Source organism: Thalassophryne amazonica, chromosome 8 (assembly GCF_902500255.1).
Source record: "Thalassophryne amazonica chromosome 8, fThaAma1.1, whole genome shotgun sequence".
In the NCBI taxonomy this organism is placed as follows: domain Eukaryota; kingdom Metazoa; phylum Chordata; class Actinopteri; order Batrachoidiformes; family Batrachoididae; genus Thalassophryne; species Thalassophryne amazonica.
This window is the reverse complement of record NC_047110.1, coordinates 16,110,715-16,134,747: the sequence shown is the minus strand read 5'-3', so window position 1 is coordinate 16,134,747 and position 24,033 is coordinate 16,110,715. Positions and strand designations below refer to the sequence as shown.

Below are 24,033 nucleotides of genomic sequence, written 5' to 3'. Positions count from 1 at the left end.
AAGGGTCATTGCTTACATCGAGAGTTTGTGAATAATGATGTAAAGTACTTTTCAAGTTACTGGTTTATACATAACACAAATGTTTTATTTTTTAAGAGAATCTTACTGAATTACAATCTCTTATTCCTGTTTTTTTGTTTTTACTTGTTTCTAGAAGGAAAAAGTCGACAAGATTTTTACGGATTTATGGGAAAAAATATTACTGTTGTATTAAATTTAAGATGGGTTTAAAAAAACAAACAAAAACAAAACATAACAAAACAGACAAACCACGTTAACTTTAATTTGAATCCTTCCGTGTTCTATGTCATTTCCTGTGGTTTAAAAAAAAATGGTGGTCAAAGCTCGGGGAGGCCACTGAAAAAAAAAATTCTCGGTAAACTTTCCACCGGCTGTGAGGACGGAGTCAGCGCCGGGAGCGGGCGGTCGGAGGCCGGTGGGAGATCGGACGACGAGCCGGGAGAGCACGTGCCGCCCCGCTGCGTCTGTGCGCGAGGTGGGTCCGTCAGTCGCCACCGTGGCCACTGAAAATGGCTTCCGAAAACAGCAGGCAGCTTGCCAGCGTCCTACAGCTTACAAACACGCCCGTTTCGTCTCGATTGGTGCTGCGACGACGCGAAAACCTTACGGTGACTTTAGTTTGTCAGTTTTCTACAGTATTTTCAGATTGGTTTGTCGGCCAGCAGTAATTTTACAGCAGAGAGATCCCCCCCCCCCCCTCCCCCTTTTAAAGGGACACTTCCGCTGTAAATGTAAAATTTCTAAACGGGTGGTTTAAACGTGTCAAAGCCACACTAGTCACTTTGATGTTTGGGTCCAATACATACAGTTAGCTCACATGTTGCTTTACTTGCTGCATTTTTTAATTTTAATTACGGGAAGAGACATGGTCTACAAGCCAACATATGTGCCATCAAAGTTTGTTATTTTAAGAAAAGTGCGCTCACTGTTTGGAGAAGAGAGTTGCAGTTAAAAAAAAAGAAGTATCCATTTACAAAAACTAATCATTTTCTCTAAATCATATTATTTATGTGGTGGTAGTATCCATATTTTGCAACATATTGGCGGGCATAAATTCACTACATGATCTGTCATTCCAAGCAATAGTTGCACAAATTATAATTACTTTTTATATAAAATATAATTGATTTTGTTAAAATGTGCATTATATTTGGTTAATGTTTATATTTTTTCAGAAGTAATCAGCAATGTTGTGTAGCAACTAAAATGTTCATACAATGAATATTTATAAATAGCTAAATCGAACACCGTAAATATCCTGCTTGGGCTTTGAAGGAATTGACCAGAAACACGTTTTAGCAGAAATTCATTATCGTGTATTAATCAGACATGAGGCCATTACATTAAAATTGTAAGATTATAATTGCAATTTTTTTTGCAATTCTGCAATTACAATTAGTTAGAGTTGGAAAGTCAGATTACAATGAAATTGTGATTACATTTCAACGATTACAATTAAATTACAATTACTAGCAAAAGAAATAAGTAAAGAAATACATCAACTTCTTGTTGTCTTTCCAAAACATTAGTCTTTCATACAAACATGCATCCATTGACACTGAACAGATACCCCACTCAAGCAGAGGTAGCTGGAACTTGAAATGTCCTAATGCCAGAATAGATATGAAAATTACAAGTTCTTGTTTCATTTAAAAAACCTATGTCTCTTGAAGGTTGTGTCCTTCAGTAACCACCGTTCTGGTCGAAAGATGCGTCCAGCAGTACTAAATAGATGCTCAACTGGAGCAGTGTTGCGAGGCCAGACTTGCCAAGATGGGAAGTTTGAACTGGTGAGCCTTCCAGTAGACAAGAATGTCTGAAGATCAGGGCTCCAGAGGCTCACTGAGAAAGCAGGACTTTCTAACAAAGTTATTTGTAATAACTTTTTTATACAGTTATTATAAGCTGCAGCTATATGTTTTATTAATTTCAGAGTTACCTCTTATTTTATTCTGGTTTATTTCTACAAAAAATATGGGGAGCCAAATCAGCCTGCATTGTTCTGTTCAGTTTATATCAAAGTATACATCTGTGTATTTTTTTTTTCCTTCTTTATAGGAGTTTGGTGTTTGCATTTGCTCCACAAAGTTTTAAAACATAATAAAATGTTCACACTTTTCTTTATAGCAGTTCTGTAATTTCAGAAATGCAACAGAAACAACCACAAATCAGAAAAAAATTGGGACTATATGTAAAATGAAGATGAAAATAAAAATGTTGCACTATTCCCAGTTTCTCCACTCACATTCTTCCAGAGTTGTGTCTTGGTAGCTTCCCTCACTTGTCTCCTTCCAGCATGGACATTTAGTTTTTGAGAACTGCCTACCTGACACAGATTTACTATAAAGTGCCACACTGTTTGTATTTCTGAATGACTGCTGTAAATGAAGTCTAAGAAATAGTCACTGATTTGGAAATGTTCATGTTTTCATCCCCTGATGTTTCTCGGAAAATGTTGCAGGCCTTAATTTAGGAAATTACGTATGATCTGACTAGTCGACTAATCGCAAAAATAATGGTTGACTAGTCGACTATCAAAATAGTCGTTTGTGGCAGCCCTAATTGCGATTACAGATTGTGATTACCCCATGTCTGTTGCCTTCTCACCAAGATGCTTGCCTATCCGGTTGTTAAGTGTGACGTAACGCATCATGTGATTTTCAGCTTCCGGCTCCAAACCAAAAAAGACGCGCTGTCATTAACATAGAGAACTGCACTGAGACGCTCTGATCAGGCTGCACTTAAACCGTTGCACACGGACAACAGCATTAACATCGCAGCATAAAACTCTTTGTATATTGTGCCTAAAACGCTCCTGGATATATTAACTTGGTTTTTAGACGTTGTTACTGCGTTTGTTTTATGTAAAAATGCCAGAAGCTCAGATCGTTTCTCCGTTATTTTCAATGGGAGTTGCTGCGAGCTGCGACCGCTTCCTGTTCATGTCGTTCAGGGGAAAAGTGAAGTTTGCATTTTAACATCTTGTTTATTGTAATAAATAATTTTTTTATTAACAAACAGACATGCATATTTTAACTGTGCATAATAAAATATATAAAGTAAAAGAAAAAAGTTTTATTAAGTGTTCTTACCTTAGAAACAGATGAATGTGGTTAACAGAGTTGGAGGTGGAGAAGGGAGGGATGGTGGTTTGCGCACACTGTGAACACAAACTAAACTTAAACTGTAGATCCATAAAAGGATCATACAGACGTAACTTTAATTGTAAACTTGCAGGTCTTTGGACCCGGAAACAGATTTATCACGTGATGCATTATGGTGCGTTTACACATAGGCAAGACGCGTTACGAATGTCATATTGTCATTCTTGGCACATTCCTGACATTCTTAACTTGAATTAACGCATCTGAAAATGTTTCTTAACAGTGCGTGTAGGTGCGTGAGATTAGTGATATTCATGGAGCATGTTTTTGGCTGTCAAAAAATCTTCCACGAATGTCAAGGACCACCCTCATGTTGTCTCATGTCGTGGAGGTCGCAACTGAGCGTGTTGATCCGTCTTGATTAGTGGTGATCCTTAATAGAGCGTGACAGCGTTTGTAGTGGTTCCTGTGATGGTTTTTGGAGCCCATACTGTCACGTGTTGTTACAAATTGACATGGAATCTGTCAAATTTTGACACGAAGTCTAACACGGCATCACATTTTATTGTGGGCCACGATGAATCACTTCTCTCATGTGTGCACAATTAAACCCTGCTGTGACGCATTCAGTTTCATTACCAAAATATGTCGAGGAAGGACAGTGACACCAAGTCAGCTAAAACTCTTGTTCCAGCCAGTGCGCGCTCCTGCGGGTGTTCCACCTGCTGTTGTGCCTGATGTTTGGGAGAACGAGTCTGTATATATAGGGCATCCGGTGTAAAACTTGTACCAAGTAAACGTGCAGCTCCACCACACATCTGCTGTGGCGACCCCGTGTGAAACGGGGGAGAAGCCACAGGGACTTAGAGTACAGAACCTTTCACAGTGCTTTATGTGCCACAGTAAAACAATCCAAATTATAATCAAAGGGAGTGTAAACGAGGCTGGTATTTGTTGTTCCACCGGTCAGGGATGCTCCTGATTAAAAATGACAATGAGCCAAAGCCCCACTCATCACAAAAAAGGCACTTTTCCAGCAATGAGTGGACCAACCGTGCATGTGCGACCAGTCTCGATGCCTGTTGTAAATAATGCCTGGTTATAATATTTATGTATATTATTGTTTTACATTTTCTGTTTTCAGGTGCTGTACACTTACCAGTTAAGAAAAAATGAAAACAAATATATGTCCGTCATACTGAATTATCATAATATGCTGGGTGAAGAAGAATTATAAACCTTTTTCTCACATACAGGAGGTGTATTGTGACTGTCACTCTGTATAACATTGGGATGTGATGAAAACATTTATATTAGTGTTAAAACAGTGGCTGTCCAGTTTGCAGGTGTTTTTTTTTGTCATTGTGTAAGATGATCAATTGTTGTTTTTCATAGATGACAATATTCGAACATGCAAGATTTGCCAAAATAAATCACTGACTAAATGATATTTTTCAAAAGTGTCACATGATTTAAAAGGCGCATTCTGATTGGCTGTCAGCTCAGCCCACTTCGGAGTGGAAGTGTCACAGTTAAATGGAATGTAGCCTTTACACAGTGTCACTTACAGATGTGCTTGGTCTGTTAATGTAAAATATTTTCTCTTTTGTCTGGGTTTTTCCAGAGCTGTGTGCAGAGGATGACGTCCTGGATTTCTACAAGCATGGTTCCACCATGAGTGCGCAGTCTTTGGATCTCTGGTGTAAGCTTGGTTTTTATTTCACATACACATGTTGTGTTTATGTGTGGAACAGCAACTCACATTTATCATTGTCACGCCTATTTTCTCACTGTCATTTTATTGTTATTATTACAGGGAATCTATAGTTGTGGTGGGCAGTATACACTCTGTAGCCAGGGGGCGTAATTAGGGATGGGCCCATCCAATCCATTAGTGGTATCGCTCCTATATTGACGTTATTCATGTATCTGGGGGAGGTGATGGTCTAGTGGTTAAAGCGTTGGGCTTGAGACCAGAGGATCCTCGGTTCAAATCCCAGCTTGACCGGAAAATCACTAAGAGCCCTTGGTCCCCTAGTTGCTCCTGGTGTGTAGTGGGCGCCTTGCATGGCAGCAGCCTGACATCGTGGTAAATGTGAGGCATTGATTTGAGGGTCTGATGCAGATGGAAAAGCACTATATAAATGCAGTCCATTTATCAGCTATTGGAGGGACAGGACTCACATTAGCGATCCAAGCCCCCGCTGTGTCGTCAGCTGAATACAGTAGTGTTCAGAATAATAGTAGTGCTATGTGACTAAAAACATTAATCCAGGTTTTGAGTATATTTCTTATTGTTGCAGGTTAAACAAGGTACCAGTAGATTCAGTAGATTCTCACAAATCCAACAAGACCAAGCATTCATGATATGTACACTCTTAAGGCTATGAAATTGGTCTATTAGTAAAAAAAAAAAAGTAGAAAAGGGGGTGTTCACAATAATAGTAGTGTGGCATTCAGTCAGTCAGTTCGTCAATTTTATGGAACAAACAGGTGTGAATCAGGTGTCCCCTATTTAAGGATGAAGCCAGCACCTGTTGAACATGCTTTTCTCTTTGAAAGCCTGAGGAAAATGGGACGTTCAAGACATTGTTCAGAAGAACAGCGTAGTTTGATTAAAAAGTTGATTGGAGAGGGGAAAACTTGTACGCAGGTGCAAAAAATTATAGGCTGTTCATCTACAATGATCTCCAATGCTTTAAAATGGACAAAAAAAAACCAGAGACGCGTGGAAGAAAATGGAAAACAACCATCAAAATGGATAGAAGAATAACCAGAATGGCAAAGGCTCACCCATTGATCAGCTCCAGGATGATCAAAGACGCTGTGGTGATGCGGGACTGTCGTGTGATTATCCGAGAAATTGCGGAAGAGGTGGACATCAGCACTTTTTCGGCACATTCCACTGTGACAGAAGATTTTGCCATGAAAAGAGTGGTGGCGAAATTCATCAGCACGAAGCTGATGGCGCAGCAACAGCGCCTCCGTGATGAAGTCTCACAGGACATGTTGTAACATGTCCAGCTTGTCCACAATTTCTCGGATACTCACACGACTGAAAAGCCACCGAAAGCCGTCTGAATCTTCCGAATGGTTGACGAGCTGGGCATGTTACAACATGTCCAGTGAGACTTCATCACGGAGGCGATGTTGCTGCGCCATCAGCTTCGTGCTGATGAATTTCACCGCCACTCTTTTCATGGCAAAATCTTCTTTCACAGTGGAATGTGCCGAAAAAGTGCTGATGTCCACCTCTTCCGCAGTTTCTCGGATAATCAATCAATCAATCAATTTTATTTATATAGCGCCAGATCACAACAAACAGTTGCCCCAAGGCGCTTTATATTGTAAGGCAAGGCCATACAATAATTACGTAAAAACCCCAATTGTCAAAACGACCCCCTGTGAGCAAGCACTTGGCAACAGTGGGAAGGAAAAACTCCCTTTTAACAGGAAGAAACCTCCAGCAGAACCAGGCTCAGGGAGGGGCAGTCTTCTGCTGGGACTGGTTGGGGCTGAGGGAGAGAACCAGGAACAAGACATGCTGTGGAGGGGAGCAGAGATCAATCACTAATGATTAAATGCAGAGTGGTGCATACAGACCAAAAAGAGAAAGAAACACTCAGTGCATCATGGGAACCCCCCAGCAGTCTAAGTCTATAGCAGCATAACTAAGGGATGGTTCAGGGTCACCTGATCCAGCCCTAACTGTAAGCTTTAGCAAAAAGGAAAGTTTTAAGCCTAATCTTAAAAGTAGAGAGGGTGTCTGTCTCCCTGATCCGAATTGGGAGCTGGTTCCACAGGAGAGGAGCCTGAAAGCTGAAGGCTCTGCCTCCCATTCTACTCTAACAAACCCTAGGAACTACAAGTAAGCCTGCAGTCTGAGAGCGAAGCGCTCTATTGGGGTGATATGGTACTATGAGGTCCCTAAGATAAGATGGGACCTGATTATTCAAAACCTTATAAGTAAGAAGAAGAATTTTAAATTCTATTCTAGAATTAACAGGAAGCAATGAAGAGAGGCCAATATGGGTGAGATATGCTCTATCCTTCTAGTCCCCGTTAGTACTCTAGCTGCAGCATTTTGAATTAACTGAAGGCTTTTCAGGGAACTTTTAGGACAACCTGATAATAATGAATTACAGTAGTCCAGCCTAGAGGAAATAAATGCATGAATTAGTTTTTCAGCATCACTCTGAGACAAGACCTTTCTAATTTTAGAGATATTGCGTAAATGCAAAAAAGCAGTCCTACATATTTGTTTAATATGCGCATTGAATGACATATCCTGATCAAAAATGACTCCAAGATTTCTCACAGTATTACTAGAGGTCAGGGTAATGCCATCCAGAGTAAGGATCTGGTTAGACACCATGTTTCTAAGATTTGTGGGGCCAAGTACAATAACTTCAGTTTTATCTGAGTTTAAAAGCAGGAAATTAGAGGTCATCCATGTCTTTATGTCTGTAAGACAATCCTGCAGTTTAGCTAATTGGTGTGTGTCCTTTGGCTTCATGGATAGATAAAGCTGGGTATCATCTGCGTAACAATGAAAATGCCGTCTAATAATACTGCCTAAGGGAAGCATGTATAAAGTAAATAAAATTAGCCCTAGCACAGAACCTTGTGGAACTCCATAATTAACCTTAGTCTGTGAAGAAGATTCCCCATTTACATGAACAAATTGTAATCTATTAGATAAATATGATTCAAACCACCGTAGCGCAGTGCCTTTAATACCTATGGCATGCTCTAATCTCTGTAATAAAATTTTATGGTCAACAGTATCAAAAGCAGCACTGAGGTCTAACAGAACAAGCACAGAGATGAGTCCACTGTCTGAGGCGATAAGAAGATCATTTGTAACCTTCACTAATGCTGTTTCTGTACTATGATGAATTCTAAAACCTGACTGAAACTCTTCAAATAGACCATTCCTCTGCAGATGATCAGTTAGCTGTTTTACAACTACCCTTTCAAGAATTTTTGAGAGAAAAGGAAGGTTGGAGATTGGCCTATAATTAGCTAAGATAGCTGGGTCAGCGTTCATTTTGGAAATGATCCAGGTGTTTCAGCGTGTTGATGCCAATCGGAGCGCGGCGCGCCCTCCACCGTTGTGCAGCCGTCTTTAAACTGGTTGTACCGCTCCTTAATCTGTGTGATGCCCATAGGATCATCACCGAAAGCCGTCTGAATAATCCAAATGGTTTCCACCTGGCTATCGCCCAGTTTGTGGCAAAATTTGATGGTCGCGCTGCTCCAGTCGTTCCGCCATTTCCTTGCAAAGAAAAAAACGAGAGACTACACCCATCCTCACACAAAGGCTGCTTACAAGCAAATGACACAACTGACAGGCGTGAAAAAAAATCACGCATGCGCACGAAGGTTCAAGGTTGGCTCATGCAAGCACACGTGATTCAAATCCAGGTTTTTGAAAAAAATGAAAAGGTCGGATACTTTTCTAACAGACCTCGTACAACTAAATACTAGTTTAGTGATTCACAGGATTGCTAAAAAAGCAGTTTGATCATAATAGTTTTGAGTTTGTAGCGTCAACAGCAGATGCTACTATTATTGTGAACACCCCCTTTTCTACTTTTTTTTTTTTACTAATAGCCCAATTTCATAGCCTTAAGAGTGTGCATATCATGAATGCTTGGTCTTGTTGGATTTGTGAGAATCTACTGAATCTACTGGTACCTTGTTTCCCATGTAACAATAAGAAATATACTCAAAACCTGGATTAATCTTTTTAGTCACATAGCACTACTATTATTCTGAACACCACTGTACATGTTGCGGTGAGCCTACTTTGCTTCTGAATCGCCAGGGTGGCAAATATAAAAATAACATTAAAAATTCTAGTAGTAGTACTGTCAAAACCTGTGGTTTTCTCCTTTTTGGCTCAACGGAAAGGGATAAATCCTGGCATCAACACGCACAAACAAGAAAACACACCTCCTCACGTGATTGTGATGCTCAGTATGTTTTCTGTTCATAAAGCACTGTTTGCTTCCATTAGCAGAACATATTTTAATTATTACCTAGTTTGCTTTCAGTATCTTCAGAACAATAAATGTATTAAACCGTTTTACCCAAGTACCTGGGTGTCCACATAGACAACAAACTGGACTGGACTGTAAACACAGATGCTGTGTATAAGAAAGGTCAGAGCCGGCTGTACTTCCTCAGGAAGATCAGATCTTTCAGTGTCTGCAGACATACATTACAGATGTAGCCATAGACTGAGACCACTGAGGTGCACCACAGAACACCACAGGAGGTCTTTCCTACCTGTGGCAATCCTCTCCCTTCTGTAGGATAAATACATAATGAACAGAGTTATTCAGTTATGTGCAATATTGTCAAACATCTTGTGCAAACGCCGTCCAGTCATTTTGCATAAATTTGTTGGAGTTATTGTAAAAAAATAAATAAATAAATAAAAACTCCTTCACTGTTTACTGTTTTTTTTTACTCTGGCAAAATAATTTCCTTCGGGATAAATAAAGTTTATCTTATCTTGTTTGACCATGAATATGATGCTGAAATAGGTTATGACCAGTGGTGGGCACAGATAACAAAAAATGTACCTCGATAACAGATAATCAGATAACTGAAAAGTTATCTTTGATAAAGATAAAACGATAAACCACCCAAAAATGTATCGGAAGTTACAGATAACCGATAACCGATAAATTACATTATTGTCTCTGGTACATTTGCAACTACTAATAAACTGAATTTGAGTTTTAACACCACTTCTGGTAGCATCAAAAGCTACAACAAACCCAAACAATGATCCCACGCTTCTGTCTTTGAACATCTTGCCCCCTGCTGGAAGCTTTTCTTCACTACACACTGAGAGCAGCCACAGCCAGCTCTCTATCCAATCACAATGCTCCGGTCAGGTGGAGGTTTTGGAAAATAAAGCCATGCTGACTTATGGTTTTGATTTATAAATGACATTAATACCGATAGAATAACTCCATTAATGTCAATTCTGTCATTTGTACAAAGTTAAAATATAACATATATCTTTTAATGTTGAATAATGCACTAATTCTGAGGTTTTGTAATAAACACAGACAGATCACAAAGGATTCTGGGTAAAATGTGCCTCTGCTAAACACTCATTGGTTCAGTCATTCATTATGTAAACCAACACATTAATGTGACGTGTGTCGTGTGTTGGTGCTTACAGATAAATGTGCTTTTGTAAAATATTCCATTTTTTTATTTGTAAAAACAGGCATTTTTACGGAGCCCTGGAAGTGTCATCGCAAAATGTTTTGCATGTGGAGAGAATATGCGCTCATTTTATTATATTGTGCCGTGCGCACATTTTATGATGTTTTGCACACGTTTTATTATATTCAGATGATTTTTCATTTGTGCGAACTTTTTTGGACCGAGTTTCAGGTTAATCGCACATCCTGCATCGTGTAGTGTACATATCTATCTATCTATCTATCTATCTATCTATCTATCTATCTATCTATCTATCTATCTATCTATCTATCTATCTATCTATCTATCTATCTATCTATCTATCTATCTATCTATCTATCTATCTATCTATCTATCTATCTATCTATCTATCTATCTATCTATCTATCTATCTATCTATCTATCTATCTATCTATCTATCTATCTATCTATCTATCTATCTATCTATCTATCTATCTATCTATCTATCTATCTATCTATCTATCTATCTATCTATCTATCTATCTATCTATCTATCTATCTATCTATCTATCTATCTATCTATCTATCTATCTATCTATCTATCTATCTATCTATCTATCTATCTATCTATCTATCTATCTATCTATCTATCTATCTATCTATCTATCTATCTATCTATCTATCTATCTATCTATCTATCTATCTATCTATCTATCTATCTATCTATCTATCTATCTATCTATCTATCTATCTATCTATCTATCTATCTATCTATCTATCTATCTATCTATCTATCTATCTATCTATCTATCTATCTATCTATCTATCTATCTATCTATCTATCTATCTATCTATCTATCTATCTATCTATCTATCTATCTATCTATCTATCTATCTATCTATCTATCTATCTATCTATCTATCTATCTATCTATCTATCTATCTATCTATCTATCTATCTATCTATCTATCTATCTATCTATCTATCTATCTATCTATCTATCTATCTATCTATCTATCTATCTATCTATCTATCTATCTATCTATCTATCTATCTATCTATCTATCTATCTATCTATCTATCTATCTATCTATCTATCTATCTATCTATCTATCTATCTATCTATCTATCTATCTATCTATCTATCTATCTATCTATCTATCTATCTATCTATCTATCTATCTATCTATCTATCTATCTATCTATCTATCTATCTATCTATCTATCTATCTATCTATCTATCTATCTATCTATCTATCTATCTATCTATCTATCTATCTATCTATCTATCTATCTATCTATCTATCTATCTATCTATCTGTGTGTATATATATTGTAATTTGATGTCATTAACATGAACATTTTGGCAGCACTGTATGTAAGATCAGTAGATATGTCATCATTTTAGACATTTTCTTTTACTGTCACTCATGGCCACAAAGCTTGTATCGAACAACCTCTGGGTGAAACCACTTAAGTGACCTTTGTGTCAGTGTTTGTTAATTTCTCACAAGTCGTATCATTGTCACAGTGTTGAACAGCGCATGTCACACAGTGCAGATTTTCCACGTATCACGTAGGCGTTGTATCTGCTCCATGCGTTCCAACACGTCAAATGATATTTTTAGTCGAATCAGTGGTGACAAGATGTTTTTCACTGTGATGTTTTCAGCATTTATGTTCTATAGATCTTTAGGCTGTGACTATTTTAATGCTCAAACTAAATCCCCCACCCCCTCAGAGTGAAAGTTAACAGTCTAAAAATAGGCCCCAGGTTCTAAAATGTCGGAGTCTCTCTTTAAGATGATCACTGTTATATAATTATACTTCTGAAGGTGTACTTGGATTGACTCATATTCACTTTGCAGGTGTGTCATTCGTTGAACTGAATGGTTTATTTATGGTCTTAAAAGCTGTTAATTTGTTTTGGCCTTGATATTCTTATGTATTTTTTTGTATAATTTATTTTTTATTTATTATTTTGGGTTGGGGGGCAGGGATTCTTTAATGCAGGTGTTTTTGAACTTTGAAGTCTGAATGTAATGTAAACTGGGCTTGTTTTCTAGTCTGTGAGGAGTGTCAGGACTATTTCCAGAAGGAGTGTCCTACTCACGGACTCCCGCTGTTTGTCCCCGATAAGTACGTGGCTCTTGGACAGGCCAACAGGGCGGCGCTCACTGTCCCGTCAGGCTTACAGGTCTGTACAGAAGGAGATGACATTGATGTTCGCTGTGTGGATGCAAGTATTCCCAAAGGGGCCATCTTTGGTCCATATGAAGGAGAACTGGTGTCCAAGAATAAATCTTCTGGCCTTTTTACCTGGATGGTGAGTGTGTTCACTTGAGTGTTTTGAGTCTGAATAAAATGACATCTGCCTGTAATGTTTGGCTCATGATTTTCTCTTGCGATTATTCCAGATTATTAATGGCAACAATACATATCAATCCATTGATGGCAGCAATGAAACAAAGTCCAACTGGATGAGGTACTGTATTTCTCTGTCAGACATTTCCCAAAGTTTACCCACATAAGCAACAGTGACCTCCAGTGGTCACCAGGACTCTGTAATTAGCAACAAGGCTTCACAAGGAATTTAAATGGTCTGTCTGTCTTTACTTTATGTTATGGTGCGTGTTGAAAGATGCTAAGTTGGCTCAAAATACGAGCTTCAGTGGACCTGCACAATGCAAAATTTCAGAACTGGATATGCATTAAATTATAAGGAGTTGGTTACAGAAATCTCAAATTCAGTGACTGGATTCATCCTGTCCTCGCTCTAATCACGGGGAACCTGCTTAGCTATAATTGTTGGGAGACGCCAAGTTTTGGTGAGGTGTCTGAAAGGTTTGATTTCCTGCAACAAGCTCTATTTAAATGCTGTTGTTTATTACTTGCAGGTTTGTTCAGCTCTCATCAGAGGAGACCAGCAGGAACTTGACTGCGTTTCAACACGGGAAAAACATCTACTTCAGAGTCTGCCAGCAGCTGCAGGCTGGTGACAGACTGCGGGTCTGGTACAGTGATGACTACATCCAGAGACTTCAGGGCATTTCTCAGAAGAGCATTGATCGTAATCTGGACACAGGTGGGGTCAAATGTCACAACCGTATTAGCACCTACGATTGTTTCCCACCCTCACAGTTTATGATGCTACTTTGTGCTCCAGCTGCATATTTCAACAATTCCTTCATGCTGTTATTTGTCAGGGCTTTTGACTTTGTCAGCATCAGGTAAATAAACACAGGTTTCTGGTGACAGACGATTGATTTTACAGTATGCAGATAAACAGTGCAGAGCAGGACCCAGAACAAACAGGGGACAGATAAGTCTGTTGAGATGAGGTGCGTCGTCTAGATGAGGTTCCTCACGTAACTGCATATGTGTGCATTGAAAAAATTACTTGACGAAGTTCGGTTATTTTGATGGGCAAGTAAATGTATAAATTGTTCATCCAAATGTAGTAATGTATAAAATCTACTCACTATAAAATAAGTGTTTTTAACCTGGAGTTAGCTTATTTCGACAGGCAAAATATACATATACATACATTTATGCTCCTAACGTAAAATACAGAAAATGTTTTAGTTACTAGGCTATAAATACACTGAATACAATTAATAAAAAAAAAAACTTTGACAGAAAAAAACAAAATAAAGCGCATGCGCAGTTGCATGTTGAGCGAGTTACATCATCTCCACGTGCAGTAGCGCGACACACCTCATCTCGACGGGACACAGACCCAGTGGTGGGCACAGCTAACCAGAAAGTTAGCTTCAGTAACCAGTAATCTGCTAACTGAAAAGTTAACTTTTATGGTGTTTAATATATTTATTAAGCTTTTCACAATCTAAAAATACAATACAAAAATACATGCACAAAAAAGAGAAAAAACACACCCTGAAACAAAGAACACGTGGACTTACTGTCACTTTAACGGAACATAGTTGTATATAAACAAAGAGAAGAAACTTAAGAAATAAATGCACATAATCAACCAAAATCATTCTTAAAAAAAGAATAAAATAACAAAAACTGTCATTAAACAAAAACTACTCCCAAACCTGTCTCAGTGGTTGGTCAAAAAATATCAAAAATGGCTTCCAAACTTTATAAAATTTCTTTTCAGCACCGTTCATCACACACCTGATTTTTTTTTTTTCTTTCAAGTTTTAAATTAGACAACACATCTTTAATCCAGTGTGATATGGTGGGTGGGGCAGCTTCCTTCCACTTTAAGAGGATGAGACGACGGGCCAAGAGAGTTGAAAAGGCAATAACTCTACGACCTCCACTTGGTAAACCCAGTCCTTCAGGGGTGACCCCAAAAAACAAAAGTAACGGGTGTGGGATTACTTTAGTTGCAAGCACAGTAGAAAGTGCTTCACGAACATCCTTCCAAAAAATTTTAGGACATGTCCAAAACATATGTATCAGACTGGCTTCCCCTGATTTACATCTATTGCACGTTGGGTCAATTTTAGGATCCAATCCACTTTATTTATATAGCACATTTAACAACAAAAATGTTCCAGAGTGCTGCACATACAATAGAATCACGATAGATAAAACCCCAGTAGTCAAAAATTAAAAATAAGAAAATTAACAATAAAATTAACTAAAATGTGCAAGATAAATAAATTCTCACTTACCTTTCACGGGGGCAGTGTAGATCAAACGCAAGGCACTTTCACTCATGGTTTAATTTATAAACAGACTAATTCTGGACAGCTTATCAACACATTAACATCAACGCTGTCATTTTTACAAAGTGAAATTATCGCATTTTTAAAGTAATGAAGAAGAAAGAATAAAAGAAGGTTTGAGCATGCTGAGTCACACTTCAAACACAATTTTCAGTTTTGAAAATGATTTTTTTTTTACAAATGGAAAAAATGACATACCTTCAAAATACACATCTATTTGTAAAAACCAACACACAAGTTACAAATCGGAAATTTGTGTTTGTGGATCACAAAACACGTGTGCAAATCAAGGACTATTTGTAGATCATCCTCTGTGCTTTTACAGGTATTAATGAGACAAATTTAACTCCACAAATAAGTGTCTTTTCACTTAAAAAAAAAAAAAAAAAAGTAAAGGTTTGCAAAGTAAAGCTGCTTGCCTATTGTCCTGTAGCCCATCCCAGCCTTGTGCAGGCCTGCAATTATTTTCCCTGGTGTCCTTAGACAGCTCTTTGGTCTTGGCTATAGTGGACAGGTTGGAGTGTGATTGATCGAGTGTGTGGACAGGTGTCTTTTATACAGGTAACCACTTCAAACAGGTGCAAGTAATACAGGTAAAGAGGGCAGAATAGGAGGGCTTCTTAAAGAAAAAAATAACAGGTCTGTGAGAGCCAGAATTCTTGCTGGTTGGTAGGGGATCAAATACTTATTTCATGCAATAAAATGCAAATTAATTATTTAAAAATTATACAATGTGATTTTCAGATTTTTTTCTTTAGATTCTGTCTCTTACAGTTGAAGTTTACCTTCAATAAAAATTACAGACCTCTCCATTGTTTGAAGGTGGTAAAACTTGCAGAATCTACAGTGGATCAAATACATATTTGCCTCACTGTAAATACTGCAGCACCAACTTTTGGTCCATAAGTGCAGTTAACTGCATCAAGAGTCGTATCAGATATTTGTATTCACAGTGCTTCACTTTTTCCACATTTTATGATACAGCCTTATTCCAAAATGGATGAAATAAATTTTTTCCTCAAAATACAATACCCCATAATGACGAGGTGAACAAAGTTTTTTAGATTTTTGCAAATTTTTAAAAATAAAAATATAAGAAATCACATGTACATAAGTATTCACAGCCTTTGCCATGAAGCTCAAAATTGGAACTCAGGTGCCTCCTGTTTCCACTGATCATCCTCAAGATGTTTCTGCAGCTTAATTGGAGTCCACCTGGGGTAAATTCAGTTGGTTGGACATGATTTGGAAAGACAGACACCTATCTACATATCAATCAATCAATCAATTTTTTATATAGCGCCAAATCACAACAAACAGTTGCCCCAAGGCGCTTTATATTGTAAGGCAAGGCCATACAATAATTATGTAAAACCCCAACGGTCAAAACGACCCCCCTGTGAGCAAGCACTTGGCTACAGTGGGAAGGATATATAAACCTTATATACCTTATATAAACATACGAGGGCTGTCAATAAAGTAACGGTCCTTTTTATTTTTTTCAAAAACTATATGGATTTCATTCATATGTTTTTACGTCAGACATGCTTGAACCCTCGTGCGCATGCGTGAGTTTTTCCACGCCTGTCGGTGACGTCATTCGCCTGTGAGCACTCCTTGTGGGAGGAGTCGTCCAGCCCCTCGTCGGAATTCCTTTGTCTGAGAAGTTGCTGAGAGACTGACGCGGTGCGGCGGCACAGGAAAAACACCTCCGTGTTGATAATCATTTGTAAAATCCAGGCGGCTTTTGATGGCTTTCAGTGGAGTGAGTATATGAGAAATTGTTTAACAGGCAGGACATGTTCCAACTTGTCCTTAAGGCTTTCAACAGAGGTGTTTTTCCTGTGGCGGAGCGTCGCGGCGGCTGCGTCCCGACGCGCGGACCCGTCCGCACGTCTTTCATTAAAAAAATCTCCTTTAACAGTGGAATATCCGGATAAAATGCTGAAACCGACTTCTTCTGAAACTTCTCTGTTCTCTCACGATGTCCTGGATCAATAGAACCTGAAATGTGGAGGTTTTCAGCTTGAACAGGCTGACGACGGCGCCTGAGAGCGCTGAGCGACGTCTCGCACCGTGGGAAGTCCTTAAAGCGACAGAATCACCTCAAAATCTCTCATCAGCCTTTAAAATTTTCACTGAAAACCAGCTTAATTTTTCGAACCGTGTCCACTTCGATGTGTCTCACAGGTTTAGAAAAAATTTTGATCAAACAACGCGCCAGTCTCTCAGCAACTTCTCAGACAAAGGAATTCCGACGAGGGGCTGGACGACTCCTCCCACAAGGAGTGCTCACAGGCGAATGACGTGACCGACAGGCGTGGAAAAACTCACGCATGCGCACGAGGGTTCAAGCATGTCTGACGTAAAAACATATGAATGAAATCCATATAGTTTTTGAAAAAAATAAAAAGGACCGTTACTTTATTGACAGCCCTCGTATAAGGTCCCACAGTTGATAGATGTCAGAGCACAAAACAAAGATGAAGTCAAAGGAACTGTCTGTAGACCTCTGAGACAGGATTATCTCGAGGCACAAATCTGGGGAAGGGTACAGAAACATTTCTGCTGCTTTGAAGGTGGGAGAAGTTACAATCCATCAGGACTCTTCCTAGAGCTGGTTGCCCTTCTAAGCCGAGCAATCAAGAGAGAAGCGCCTTAGTCAGGGGGGTGACCAAGAACCCGATGGTCACCTGTATGGTAGAGTGGCCAGACGGAAGCCACTCCGCTGTAAAAGGCACATGGCAGCCCACGGAGTTTGCCAAAAGGTACCTGAAGGCTTCTCAGACAATGAGAAACAAAATTCTCTGGTCTGATGAGACAAAGATTGAACTCTTTGTTTGGAGGAAACCAGGCACCATCCCTACAGTGAAGCATGGTGGTGGCAGCATCATGCTGTGGGGATGTTTTTCAGCCAGAGGAACTGGGAGACTAGTCAGGATTGAGAGAAAGATGAATGCAGCAATGTACAGAGACATCTTGGATGAAAACCTGCTCCAGAGCACTCTTGACCTCAGACTGGGGGACGGTTCATCTTTAAGCAGGACAATGACCAGGGTTGTGAAAACTCCAGATCTAAGGAATTCTGTGGATTTCATCATGGGGGGGGGGGGGGGGGGGGGGGGGTTAGTAGATTGCCTTTATTGGCAAGTAGTGTCAACTCAGAACATAGCGCCATTTTGGGTTGGAACTACTGAATGAACCTTTTAATGTTTTCAACATTTTTTTAAAATCATTTAACCACATACAGCAACACATCCAGGTACAGGTACTATCAAAATAAATATAAAAAGTTAAGCTATCAAATTTACATAAATTTACAATTTATGATGATTTATTTAATTAATTTAAAGCCTGATTTATGCTGCTGCTGCTCTGTAACACCGTGTCGTGCAATGACGTGTGTGACAGTTTTAAAGTTCTCCGTCTCTGGATAATTTTTTTTCTGGACTAATTTGGCCCTCAACAAGCTTTTCTTTCTTCAGTCATCACCTCCAAATCAAAGGTAAACTGTACAATTTCCTCTTTTACCTATTTTGTGTTGTAAATGTACAGACTTTTCTGATCCATTTATCAGCATGCGAGTTATATAATATGATCGGAGACGAAGGATTAAAAACAGAAAAGTGCCAAATCACAGTCTTTTATGTCTGATTTAACAGTCTTCATGAATTTCATGTAGTTTAATTGTCGTGAGCTAATGCATAATTTGATTTACAATTAAAAGGAAAATCATTCCAGGTCCTACTTCCATGTCATATTCTGTTATTTCAACATTATCATTAACATTTCAAATGACAGGTTGAATATACTTGTAGGTTCATTTAAATATGCACTTCTTTTGAGATTTTTTCCTCCAGGAGATGCTGAAAATGTATCCATCATCCATCCATCCATTTTCTTCCGCTTTATCCGGAGTCGGGTCGCGGGGGCAGCAGCTCAAGCAAAGCCGCCCAGACCTCCCGATCCACGCACACCTCCCCCAGGTCCTCCGGGGGAACCCCAAGGCGTTCCCAAGCCAGCCGAGAGATGTAGTCCCTCCAGCGTGTCCTGGGTCTTCCCCGGGGCCTCCTCCCAGTGGGACGTGCCCGGAACACCTCTCCAGCGAGGCGTCCAGGGGGCATCCAGAAAAGATCATTGTATCATTGTATTGTATCATTAGATACAAAATGAATTTGGTTTCTGTGACCCCTGCTGCTCCACCCAGACCCCCCCACAAATTTTCCTCTGATGTCACAGTTTTCATTTCACAGTCCTGTTAAGCACACAACCACCATATCAAGGGAGTGGCTTCAGGACAACTCGAAATGTCCTTGAGCGGCCCAGCCAGAGCCCAGAGTTGAATCTGATTGATCATCTCTGGACAGATCTGAAAATGGCTGTGCACCGACAGTCCCCATCCAACCTGATGGATCTTGAGAGGTGCAGCAAAGAGGAATGGACAAAACTGCCCAAAGACAGGTGCACCAAGCATTGAGCAAAGGGTGTAAAATTGAATCATACACACTTGATGGAATTGGGTGCCTCACCAGTGGAATCATCAGTTGATCACCACCTGTCGTCAAAATCATGTTGTCATTATGGGGTTTTGTGAGGGGAAAAATGAATTTACTCCATTTTGGAATAAGGTTGTAACATAACGTGGAAAAATAAAGTGCTGTGAATTACTTTCTGGATGCACTGTAAAATGAAAATATGCCTGCACATGCTAAGAGCAGGTGTGTGTAATGTTTTCCTCTGTTTTAAGACTCAGCATATCAGCAGTGCAACAAAGTTCAGCCAGAAACCATAATTATTCTGACGCAAGTACAACGTGCATTACTGCAGCATATCGGGCCTTCAAGTGTAACTTAAACACATGTGCACATGCATCTCATTGAGGTGCATGTAAGCGTTTGTCAACATGCATGACCCCACGCTTCCACAGGTGACAGCGGGGGAGCTGGGGCCTCAAGAGAGGACCTTGAAAAGATGACCCAAGTCTAGGGTTGAACTTGTACTTGTGGGGTTAACTTGTACTTTGATCATTTATTAACGAGGTACTTTCTAAACTTGAATAGATTTCTCAATACAAACTGACTTTTAATTGAGTCTTTTTATGGTAGTAACTGAGCACAAAGATCTAGAATGCACCTTTGGCTTTCCACAACTTTCCCACAGAGAAGAAAAACCCTGAAGGAAGCAAGAGATTGATTAAAATAGTAAGTTTGTCAATTGTAGTTGTAGTGTTGTAATTTGATCACTGCTTATTAACAGACGAACTTGCATTAAAAAAAAAAAAAAAAAAAAAAAGTGAGTCCAATGTTACCCACTACATGATAACATGTTTAGTTACAGTAGATGATAAGTTACAAATGCCTCCCATCCAAAAACTTAAATTCTGATTAATTTGGTTGTAATTGTTCACTCATGTTAGTTTGGTAGCCAAAATTTTATCATCCCTTAATGCAGAGCGCGGGCTGAGACGCTAAAGTCACTTATTGTTTAATTTCAGCTCCATTGTGGTGGTGCACAGACGTATGAACCTGATGATATAGAACCTGGTTTTTGCACTAACTAGATGATTGAAAAGACAGCCTGGAAGTGAAGGTTGGAGTCTGTAAAATAGACTGCACTGATGAGTCAGGCTGTTGAATCCAAATCAGTCAGTGAAATAGAACTTTACCCTTATCCCACTCCAAAGCTGATGCATCTCCAATCTCCCAACAAAATGCCCCCACATCCCGCAATGCAACTTTTTGAGTTCAAAGTTCCGATGTCGACCGACTTCACTCCAGAAATAATACAGCGTGAGTTCATCCCACCTTACTTCCAGTTCAAAATCCTTTCAGTTCCAGTGCTGATTAAAGTGTAGCTCCATGGAGTCGTGTTTGGTCTCTTTGTTAGATGACTATCTAGCTACATAGAGTAAAGTGTCAAGACCAGTGTAGGGATTCAGGATCAAACTACCAACAACTTGCTCAGTCACAGCAATATTCTTTATAACTCTCTGGGTCGGTGGCCACACTGGTTGCCATTGTTCTTTCATCTTTTTATCACTGTTTTCTTCCAGATAAAGACCAAACAGAAATCCTGACCAGCTTTCAGAAGGACCTGAAACCTACTTGTCTGAAGTCAGTTTTGCAGGGCAAGTTCAGTCCAAATAAACAACCCAGTGAAGAGGCTGATGACCAGCCTCCTGCTAAGAAGAAGAAGCTTGACTTCATCTTCAAAAATGTTACAGAGTCCTCTCTGGGTGACTCCAACAGGTTCCATCCAATGAAACAATCTTCCCAGGAATGTAAAACGGCAGGCAAAACTGGGCAAGGATCTTATTTAGCTGAAAGCAAAGTTAACATTCCTAACCTTAAGGTTGAGGACACAGAAGCAGAGACCCAGACCACCAAGGAACCCTCGACCTCTTTCTGCCCCAACTGTATCAAACTAAAGAAGAGAATTCTGGAGCTGGAGGACGAACTGTCACGCCTTAAAGGAGAACAGGGAGATCCAGTCAACAGGCCAATGTCAGAACATCCCCCACCTCAACAGGATCAAGCTCCACCCAACCCTGAGCAAGGACCAATTGAAGACTTTCAAGGTAAGTTATTAAATGAAGGATCCACTGTTTTACTTGAATCTACTGGATTTCTGAGACTCCTGATTTCATTTATTCTTTGTCAGAATTTCTTGAGCAAATTATGATGTGAAATTAGTTTGACTTACATTACAAATGGGTATTTTTGCAAAGTGCTATGAGCTGCTGCCTGATGTTGAATGTATTTGGGTTTGCAGGGATGGAGCCTCTGACCCCTACTCAGGTAGTTCTGGATGAAGATGACCAGGATGTGGACTCAGCTGATGAATCAATTGCTGCAGATCTCGTGATTTCTCCAGAAGACTCATCAAAGCTTTCTTCTGGAGGAGGCAGGCGCATTCGTCGCTTCAAGCAAGAGTGGCTGAAAAAGTTCTGGTTCCTTCGCTACTCACCAACCCTCAATGAGATGTGGTGCCATGTCTGCCGACAGTACACAGTCCAGTCATCCCGCACTTCAGCCTTCATCATTGGCTCCAAGCAGTTTAAGATCCATACCATCAAGCTCCACAGCCAAAGCAATCTTCATAAAAAGTGTTTGCAATTGTATAAGCTTCGCATGCATCCAGAGAAGACTGAGGAGATGTGCAAGAACATGATGCTGCTTTTCAATGCTGCATACCACTTGGCCCTGGAGGGTCGTCCTTTTTCTGATCTCCGTCCGCTAGCAGAGCTTTTAAAGAAGTGTGAGCTCAAAGTAGTAGACCAGTACATGAATGAAGGAGACTGTCAGATTCTCATCCATCACATTGGTCGGGCTTTAAAAGAAGACCTGGCAGAGAAGATGCGCCTGTCACCCTTTCTAAGCATCATTGTAGATGGCCAAAATGATGAGCTTTTCTCAGACATGGTGGCAGTCTATGTTCAATTCCTGACCAACGAAGGTTCACCCACGACAGAGTTCCTATCCATGCAGAGACTGAGCATGACCAGTTTGGATGGATATCTACAGGCTATGGATCGTGCCTTTGGTGTCTTGGGCCTCAGCTTTCAGGACTTATTGGTGGTGGGTCTTGGGGTGGATGGTACCAACATTTCTTTAGGAATGAGAGCAAATCTGTACATTTCTGTCCAAAAGACTTTTCCTTGGATTCTGTGCCTTCCCATCATGATCCATCGGCCTCATTTAGAACTGCTGGATGCCATTAGTGGGAAGGAGTTGTCCTGCCTTGAGAACCTTGAAAACAATTTAAAGCAGCTGCTTAGTTTCTATCGTTACTCACCTCGCATGATGGGGGAGCTGCGGTCCACAGCTCCAACACTGTCAGAGGAGACGGAGTTCTTGGGAGACATCAGAGCCATACGATGGATCATAGGAGAACCAAATGTTCTCAATGCGCTGATCAAAGATTATCAGGAGGTAATCGTCCATCTGAAGGAGATCAGCACCCAGACACAGAGGGCTGATGCTGCTGCCATTGCTCTCACCCTCGTGCAGTTTCTCATGGACTACCAGTCAGTAAAGCTCATCTACTTCCTTCTAGACATCATTGCTGTTCTCTCACGCTTAGCTTTGACTTTCCAGGCTGAGTACTTGCTGGTATCACGGGTGGAAGCCAGAATAGAGGATGCCATTCAAGAGATTGGCCAGTTGGCGGATTGTCCTGGAGAGTATTTGCAAGAGTTTGAGGAAAATTTCCGTGAAAGTTTCAATGGCATTGCCCTGAAGAACCTTCGTGTTGCTGAGTCAAAGTTTCAGTCGATCCGAGAAAAGATCTGCAGCAAGAGCCAGGCCATACTCTCTCAAAGGTTGGACCTGCAGAGCCGATCATTTATCAAAGCTTGCAAGGTCCTAGACCTGTCCAACTGGCCTCATAACCAAGAAGACCTGCAGGCCTATGGGGAGGAGGAAATTCAGATGATATTCAACCATTTGGAGTCTATTCCCTGTGCAGGCCTGGAGGCTTCCCAGGGTAAAACTGAAGCCAGGGGGAGCCTGGTGGTGGAGTGGAAGGATCTGAAAGCGGATTATCACAGTATCAGCGGATTTAGAGAGGTTGTCAGTCACATCTGTAGGTACAAACAACGTTTTCCTTTGCTGAATTATATTGTGCAGGTTGTCAGGGTTCTGCCCAGTCCACGGCATGCTGTGATAAAGGCAGAGGATCTCTGCAGAGGATGTGTAAAAACAGTCATTCCCGGTTGACCCTTGAACAGATGAACGACCTTCTGACCGTGAAGGTTAATGGACCACCAATCGCCAACTTTGACGGGAAGCGAGCATTGGATAGCTGGTTTGAAGAGAAGTCTGGAAGCAGTTATTCCCTCTCAGCTGAGGTATTAAGTCGAATGTCAACTGCTGATCAAAAGTCTGTTTTGCACAGTGTTGATGTCAATACTGAGTTCTACCCTGACGTCTAACATTTATAGTGCTGAGTCAAACCCAACACAAAAGAAGGGCTTTCCCAAGTAGTCCACTTATATTTTTTATTATTTCTTTGC

General features: G+C 40.0%; 1 protein-coding gene across 1 annotated transcript; it reads left to right on the top strand.

Annotated features, from left to right (window-relative positions):
- The first annotated feature begins 329 nt into the window (after positions 1–329).
- On the top strand, positions 330–23,989 carry LOC117515283 (zinc finger protein 862-like). Its single transcript, XM_034175770.1, is given in 8 exon segments — positions 330–496; positions 4,750–4,827; positions 12,384–12,643; positions 12,735–12,802; positions 13,215–13,402; positions 21,073–21,597; positions 21,792–23,663; positions 23,666–23,989. Coding segments are annotated over 7 exon segments (3,228 nt in total). The 5' UTR covers positions 330–496; positions 4,750–4,799; the 3' UTR covers positions 23,953–23,989.
- The last annotated feature ends 44 nt before the right edge of the window (positions 23,990–24,033 follow it).